The sequence below is a fragment of the Lindgomyces ingoldianus genome (assembly GCF_010093535.1).
Source record: "Lindgomyces ingoldianus strain ATCC 200398 unplaced genomic scaffold BDR25scaffold_19, whole genome shotgun sequence".
NCBI lineage: Eukaryota > Fungi > Ascomycota > Dothideomycetes > Pleosporales > Lindgomycetaceae > Lindgomyces > Lindgomyces ingoldianus.
Genome location: NW_022985180.1, coordinates 573,943 through 582,274, shown reverse-complemented (window position 1 = coordinate 582,274; position 8,332 = coordinate 573,943). Strand labels below are relative to the sequence as shown.

At 37.2% G+C, this 8,332-nt stretch overlaps 3 protein-coding genes across 3 annotated transcripts; 1 reads left to right on the top strand and 2 right to left on the bottom strand.

The window, feature by feature from the left end:
- Positions 1–564: 564 nt before the first annotated feature.
- BDR25DRAFT_356110 (uncharacterized protein) lies at positions 565–1,612 on the bottom strand (the record flags this gene model as incomplete). The annotated part of the gene is made up of 5 exons (XM_033695579.1): positions 565–771; positions 842–908; positions 1,018–1,208; positions 1,239–1,367; positions 1,409–1,612. 5 exons carry the CDS (start codon positions 1,610–1,612, stop codon positions 565–567), a joined length of 798 nt encoding a protein of 265 aa, XP_033546708.1.
- A 316-nt stretch (positions 1,613–1,928) lies between these two features.
- Positions 1,929–4,400, bottom strand: BDR25DRAFT_394200 (uncharacterized protein; the record flags this gene model as incomplete). Its single annotated transcript, XM_033698292.1, has 10 exons — positions 1,929–1,954; positions 2,007–2,037; positions 2,073–2,108; positions 2,167–3,308; positions 3,350–3,541; positions 3,595–3,879; positions 3,905–3,941; positions 3,995–4,106; positions 4,169–4,193; positions 4,361–4,400. 10 exons carry the CDS (start codon positions 4,398–4,400, stop codon positions 1,929–1,931), a joined length of 1,926 nt encoding a protein of 641 aa, XP_033546707.1.
- Positions 4,401–4,450: 50 nt separating this feature from the next.
- Positions 4,451–5,154, top strand: BDR25DRAFT_356108 (uncharacterized protein; the record flags this gene model as incomplete). The annotated part of the gene is made up of 3 exons (XM_033695578.1): positions 4,451–4,579; positions 4,617–4,703; positions 4,771–5,154. 3 exons carry the CDS (start codon positions 4,451–4,453, stop codon positions 5,152–5,154), a joined length of 600 nt encoding a protein of 199 aa, XP_033546706.1.
- Positions 5,155–8,332: the final 3,178 nt, after the last annotated feature.

Sequence of the window (8,332 nt, the reverse complement as noted above, 5' to 3'; positions counted from 1 at the left end):
TATATAGCTTAATAAGTATTCTACTACTTATAAACTTTTACTGCCCTTGCTTATGCAATTAAACTAGCCTATGTGTAACAAAGAAGTAGAGTTAGATATTAGACAATATAACACACTATAGAAAAAGGACTATATTTAGCAGTTATACAGCCTAATAATTAACTACATTAAGAGTTTACTAAGGCTACTAAAATTATACTGCTCTTCTATTACCTATAGTCTAAAGACACTTAAATTATTAATCTGCCTATCTATTAAAAAGTCTAGAATAGGTCTAAAAGATATTTATTTCTCTACTATTACTTTTATCTTAGCAAATGCTTTTTATTTTAATATAAAAAATAAATAAGTTCTTTTTAACTTTTATTTATAAAATTAAGTGTTTAATTAAAAATAAGTAAGCTTTACTATTAAATAATAAATGTAAAACTAAAGTATTAGTAAACTTTTAATTACTATCTAAATACTATTAGTACTAAGACATATTTAGCCATACTATAGCCTACTAATTACTAGTACATTACTTATATACCTCTAGATCGCACCTTCCTTTCTGACAGCATCTTAAACATCGCCCTTCTCATCCTTTGTCTCGCCTGTATTAAACTTCCAGTGAATATTAACATCTTTCACAGCTGTATATAGATGTCTATATGACCAACAGTGGAGTGATAAGCTTGGAGTTGGTGATTTGCGCCGTGTACGGTCCATATTCGTAGAAATGTTGCTATTAGATGATATGGATGATGTTGTCGATAGCGTGAATATATCCTAAATGCACAGTTAGGTCCCTCTAAGAGAAGTCTAGTAGATCTTGTTCGGGCTTGGTGCGGTGCGGAACAGAACTGTGGACGTCTATTGCCGATCTTAAGGCCTGGAAGTTTTGCCAAGTGATATCCATGACACCTCTTCACATGTAGAACACACCTCATCATTGGAGTATCCCTGGTATCTATCTAGGTACTCCTAGTCCTAAAGTAGGCCGTCAAACATAATAGAAAGGGAAAATGGCCTCACAGGAGAAGTAGGGAACACGAATCGGAAAAAGTGTATGCAAGTGCACGTACGGCTTTTAGGAATGATATGATGGCAGAGAAAAGAGGTGATACAATGATAATGACAAAAAGTGGTATGGTGATAGAGGTACACAGGGTGGATCTAAGAACATATTGGAGCCGGGCGAAGACGGAATTGAGAAGGATAACAACCTTATAAAACAAGTGTACTGGCTAGAATACGAATTTGTGCTTCAAACAAGACGTCATTAAAAGGTCGTCAAAGCAGCGAGAAGGGGGAGGTGGAACGAAAGATGGAAGAGAAGAGCCAGTAAGGGGGGGAAGTGGGAATGGAAAGCAACAGGACCTTGACTACATTACGCATATATTGAAGCAGCTCTAGAAGACCAGACACGGAACGAAAGAAGAAAGCGGAGAAAGCCAAGAAGGAGAAATAGTGACAGTCTGACGACGTACATATTGAACCCCCAGATGCACCAGATGGTATTGTGAATCCTCGATTTGAGAGAAAAGTCACTCCTTCTAGCACTGGGAGTGCCGGCGGGCGCTTTCGTGAGTGAGAAGCAAACGCTCTTTGTAACATTGATGGTAAGCATACACCAGGGGAGGTCAGCCCAACAAAAAAACTAACATGCTATCAGGACGAGCTAACTACACATCTGGAACATAGAAGAGCAGCGAAGCTACTACTGAGATACGCCGATGGAGGACGGCAAAGATAAAGTCATTAATTAAGGTGACCGAGAGAGAGGGTCTCGAATACAATGAAAATACCAAAATTTTTTTACAGATCTGTACACGATAGGTTAGGAAGGATTAGAAAGGCTTGTAAGATCAAGATAGATACTATTCTTATGCAATTTTAGGTGAATGCTATATTAGTGGCATGATGAATGGAGAGGCCATGCGTTATCAGAATGAAAACGTTGCCCCAGCGACTATGTTTGAGATTCGTTGATTGTAATTTCAATAGCATTTCTTAATAGGCACCTCCGGCAACTATTTTGGTATCGGAGGTGTTCTGTAATATCAAGCAAAGTCATTCAGGCCTCGTACTTTCACTTCAAAGCCCGGTGCATCCTCTAGTGCGCTCTATCGAGGGCTGTGTCAAACGCTGTCCACTGACTGTAAAATTTTAGCTACCTAGTACCTCTGACGAGGCAACAGGATCCATCTGTAGCAGATCGAGTTCGAAATCGCCCAGCCGGTCCTCAAGCATAATCTTTCCCTGAAATCTCGGATCACTTCCTGTGTATACCCATTTCACTTGTTTTGTTTGCCGTCGCTCACTTCCATCAGGATTGCTATGCCGCTGCCCATTATCCAGATCCCAGTCCTGTAGCGCCTCTGGCAAATAGGGACCTTCATCTTCATACGACGTCCCATTCATTAGAATCCGTGCATGGACAGATGCGTGTACTGTCTCATTTGTATCCCGCAACGGCTGCTCTGTCTCTTGATTCGTAAAATAATCGATTTGGTGATACATAGCGGGCGTCCGAGGTTCCCTGCCCGATAAATTTGTGGGAAATTTGCAACTATCGTATATCTTCCCCAATGCCCATCCTCTCCGCTCATGCTTCTTTGTTGCAAGATTGAATTGGTTGAACATGCTTTGGTCCCGGATATAAATTTCATTGAAATCGATCCAGGGAGCTAGATTCGACATCATCCATGCTAACGTGATATCGGCGATCCCGGTGTCGTCATATGAACCCCCGACATTGGAATGTACGCCGGGGAACCAGACTTGTTTAAGGACGGTTGTGCAACCGGGAGGACGTTCCCAGATTGTGGGGCTGTAAGAGGCACGTTGCTCGTCTAGCGCGAGAGCGTGGAACGCGTACTTGACGTGGTTGTCGATAGTGGTGTCGAGGAATTTGTACTCGTGCAGGAAATCCGGGAGTCCAATTTTCTGGAAGAGCTTGGGTGTGGGGATGCCAAGGGCACCAACCGTGTCCCAGACGCCGATGGCTTGGATTGAGACTTCACGGGTTAAATTCCGTTTGATTAGTTCGGCACGGTAGCTGTTCAGGTAGTTAACTATGTCGTGTGGCGGTGAGGCGATGTAGAAATTCGGAATAAAGTCCTGGATTAAGGGCTTGTATTCGGGGACGCCCGCGTTTTCCCAATCTTTAAAAATGAGGTAGAACCAAGGGAGCCCGTCCTTCGTGAGCAGCCCGACACCGCCTATTAAGCCTCCGATACTACGGGCAGTGAATGCACCTCTAGAAAAACCGAGCAGGAATATCGAGTCGCCGTGGGTGTAATTGTTGGCGAGAAATGAGTAAGCTTCTCTTATATGTTCTCCAATTCTTCGCCTGTTCCTCCACCTACGAGTCGCTCGATAGTGGTGTTGCCGCTGCCAATTCCGGACTGGTAATACACGATTTGCGGGTGGTGGTTACGGTCCTCGGGGAGAATAGCGCGGCCTATTCGGGTAACATTGGATGGTGTTTGGAGATGTCCTGGCCCAGAGAAGAGGGAACCTTTGACGAAGCCCTTGTCTGAGTTCATCCATGTCCCTTTGGAGGTGATTAGTAGGCTATATGGGTATGTATTATTTCTAAGAACCCACCATCACAACACGCGATGAGTTTCTTGGGTCGTTTTAGGGAAGGCTCTGCCATGGTGCTGTAGGCTGACAAGAGCGACGCTCTCGAGGCGAGGTGTGAGGCTGGCGTTGCTTTTTGCACAAGCCTTTGTCTGCAATGGACGAGGCGTTGGGGATTATACTTAGAGAATGTCACACAGACGCGGCTATCGAAAACAAGCATGGAAGAAGTCGAAAAATAAGAAACAGGAGAGAAGGAAGCCTGAAAGAAACAGCGAGCCACAAGGCTAAATATGAATGCGAGGATCGCTCAATGATGCCATTTGGGGCTCACCGAGTGGAGTTGTAGGCGAGATAAAAGCCCAGTTAGCCTTGACGATGGACAGGAAGGTTAGAGGAGCGAAAAAGGCGACAGTAAGCTGACGTTAGTGGCGTCCCATTTGTATGAACAGTGAGCCATTAAAGCAATAGTTGCACGCCCAAATGCGCCTTGCTCTTTGGACACAATCGTTAGCGGATGGCAGTCTCGCGGTTGGCTTGAAGAGTAGGTGAGTGGAGATTTGAGCTAGAGCAGAATTGGAAAGGCGGGATTGTGAACCCCGCCTGATACTTATCTCGGCTAGCTCAGCCGGGGTGATGACAGAACTAAGGACGCTACTCTAAACAGAGTATAGCCTTAGTGTTAGCAGTTTCTAACCTATGTAGCCAGTGTTTCTCTTATTAGATGTCTAAGAGACTTTTAGAATTTTCTCTATAAATTAACCTACTTTTAAAAAAAAATTTAAATAACGTGTTTCATAATCAAGCAGACCACCCAAGTGAGCGGACATCGTTGAGAGAATGCTAATTTCTACCTGAGTTCGGGAACGTGACAGAGAAAATGTCTCCAATGTTTCGGAGTTTGGTCTGCAGTGTATCAAAATATCTTTGGAAGACTTTAACCTCAAACATTTGCGGTATATGCTCCCTCGCCGAAATCCACAAGAGCCTGGGAAAAATCTTTTGGGTTGTGTGGAAAATGACTTCTAAGAACCTTATGCCGGGAGATTTGTGAATCCCCCGTCTCTGATATTCATTCACGTATGCGGCTTCAATATGTTCGTTTTTCGTTGGTCACGACAGATGCTTTGAATGTAGGGCTGCAAACTGGCACAATTTGTTTAATTCAGATACATGCATCGCCGTATTCCTTAATTACAGGGTTCCCACCAAATCCCATCAAATTATTTCTCTTTTCCAAAAGCACTTCTAAATTTACGTTATCCCCCTACCATATCAACCATGTTTTCTCTCCCGCTCCTCGACGCCCCTCAAATCATCCTTTCGCTTGGTACCATCTTCTTCTTAGGCTACTTCTTCTGCATGGGCTTCATCATCACCCGCATCCTCTACTACAAAGGCGAACTAGGTCCCCGACCCGAAAAATTCCACATCCGTCCTCACTACTCTGCCGACGAAGTCGAGAACGCTAAAGGCAGGCCAAAGTCCTCATACGACGGCTCCAACTTCCTTAATAGCCACGATACTTCCGGCCCTGGTCAGCGTTCCCAACCGTACGTAATACGTTACAACTTGCTAAATTAATAGTTGTAACTTCTTAGATTATTAGTATGTTTTAATGTAAGCATAACATTTAAGTTTATTTATAAAGTGTAACTATTATAATTTACATTTCTTTTACATTTTAACATTTTATAAAAAGTTATGTTATAACAGCTTATATATAGTTTACTAAGAACAATAATTTAACGTACTTTATAGGCAAGTTGCTTACACACCTAAGTTGCTTACTTTTACTAAGACCCTACTAAACTACTTTTTTTACACTAATGCATTCTTTATAACACTACTTAAATATGCTAAAAGAATGTTAGATATAGCTTATACTCTAAGCTTTTAAATAAGACATAAAACTCTTAAAAAAATATACTATAGCTATATATAAAGTCTTATAAAAGATAATAAATAACTATAGCACTAAATAACATTTATAAGCTAATTCTATAGCTAAATTATAAAAGCTAGGTAATAAAAAAAAGTAGGTAATTATTAAAACTATACTTAAGCTATATACATAAAGAATTTTCTTTTAAATAGCATTTATAGCTAATATAGCTAATTCTTTACACACTAAGTATAATTAAGGCTATGTTTACATAAACTAGCTTAGTATGTTTATTGTCACGATTGTGCACGAGTAAGGTTATAGAGCTTCACAGAGGTCTAGTTTAATTACTACGTGAGGTATTATAGTAGGTACAAGACATTGTGTAAGGAACAGGAAGGTTTAGAAGGAAATTAGTAATTAAATACTTAGCTTAGAAGTCTAAGCACTTTAAGTATAAATTAAGCCTGTTTTAGGTTTAGTTAGTGTTAAAGCAGTTTATGCTTAAGTTTATATCTATGTTATGTTATATTTATGTTAGACGTGCACTAATAATACTCTAGTACACGTCTAATACAGTTATGTCTAGGATCTAGGGAGGATACTATAACAGTACCCCCTCTCTTATTAGGAAGGGAATCCTTTACATTAGTAGTTCTAGCATTAAGTTGTCTTTGTTAGAGTACAGGTTTAGTTTAGATAGGTATTAGGCGTAGAATTAGGTTACTATAGAGTTTTTTTATAGGGCTTCTGCAAGTTCCTATAATAGTTTGTTGTATCTAGTCTATTTTATAAAGTATTTATAAATATGTTTTTTTTTATTAAACTAGATCTATTTAACGTCTTCTATAATATATTCTAGTTTATTATTTATAATAATAGGTTTAAGTAGTAGGTTTAGCTGTCTAAGTAAATAGTTAAATTTAGAAGCTACTTAGCGCAGCAACAATACATAGAACACAGGGTGTATCTTTATGCTGTTAGGTAGGATTAATTAGTAAGCATGTAATAAGACTATATAGGCTACTATAAAGAGGCTAAGGTTCTTCTAATTAAGTTTCTTTAATTATTAGTTTATTTAGATATTTCTAGCGTCTAGCTAGACCTTCTTGCTAGCTGCATACATAGGGGCAGAGGTTTAAAATTAGTTTATGTACTCTTATTAAAAAGCTTAAGCCTATATAAGCTTTTTATAAACATATTTAAATATGTTTTAAATTTTGTTAATAAGTCTATTTACATCTATTACTTATATAAATTAATAAGTTAGTTAGAGGGTATTTATAAGTAGTTTAAATCTTATTTAAAAGTAGTATCTATAGTTTACTAAAAATAGGGATACTTATGTTAATTTAGATATTATGTTATTAGCTTTAAACTATGCTATAGCTAACTATTTTACCTAGTTATCCTGCTAGTAGTTTATGTACACTTATAGGACTTATTCTATTATAGTGTTTACGTTCTTAGTCTAGCTATTAGTCTCTAGGTAAAAAGCTGTAGATAGATAGGGGACAATTTAGAGCTGTTTATAGAGTTTGTTCTAGAAGGCTAAGACAAACTGTGTACCTCTGTCTAATATAATTATGTTAGGCAGGCTATAGTAAACTTATACATATTAGTAAAATAACTAGGCTATATTAAAGGCAGTTATAGAGGAACATAGTATTAAGTGTTAATACTTAGTTAAGTAATTAATAACTACTATAATATTTATGTACTCTTTAAATAGGGGTAGGTTTATAATAAAATTAATTAATATATCTTTCTAAGCTTATTTAGAGATTAGAAGTAGTTTAAGTAGGCTATTATACCTTTTTTAAAAGGCCTTTACTTTATAGCAAGTATAGCAACATAATACGTATTAGCGTACAGTATAGAACATGCGGGGCCAGTAGTACTCTCTTTATAGTAGGTTAAGAGTCTTTCCTCTGCCTAAGTGTCCTTTAACAGGCAAGTTATGTACAATTTAGAGTAGTTTAATTTTTAGTTTATTAGAATTAAAAATTATAAGTTAGTTATAGTAATATAGCTTACTATTTTAGTTTTTATAGTTAGCTAGTGTTACCTTCTTTAACTAACTAGCGCTGTTTTAAAGCAGGTCTAAAGTTTCTTAGATAAATTTATTATTTAAATACTTATTAGTAATAATTTAATTAATTGTCTAATCTATTTTATTTAGGTTAAGGTTTAAAAATAGCTTAGGTTAAAGCAAAGTTTAGTGTTAAGCCTTTTACACTTCTTTTTAAGCAGGGATGTCTTAGGATTACCTTATAAAAGTATTTAGTTTTCCTGTATTTTAACTAGAATAATAAGTAATCTTAAAATTAAAATAAGATAAGTATTTAAACTAATAGGCTTATTAGTAGCTAAGTTATTTTATAGTTACAAAGTACTGCAAGTTCTTATAGTTAGATAAGACCTATATTAGATGCGCTGCACTTTCTAGTTTAGGTTGCTATTATTTAAAGCAGTATACTATAGTAAGTAATTCTTTGTTGTAGATCTTATAATTGCCTTTTACAGAACTTATTCTTTTTAAAAAGTATGTAATAGGCTTAATAGTCCTGTCTAGCTTAGTCTAGAAAAGAACTCCTACTACTACATAGTCTAAAGCATTAGCTTCTACAAGTATTAGTAGTTTAAAGTTAAAGTAGCAGAGTATTAAAGCTTTAGTAAAGGCTTTTTTTAGCTAGTTAAAAGACTATTAGTAATTTAAGTTAAAGTTAAATTAAACTAGGGTTGCCACTTTTTAGTAATAGTAATTACTTAGTAATTACTAAGTAATTACTATTACTATAAGCACCTAGTAATAGTAATTACTATTACTATAAGTACCTAGTAATAGTAATTACTATTACTAGAAGCGCCTAGTAA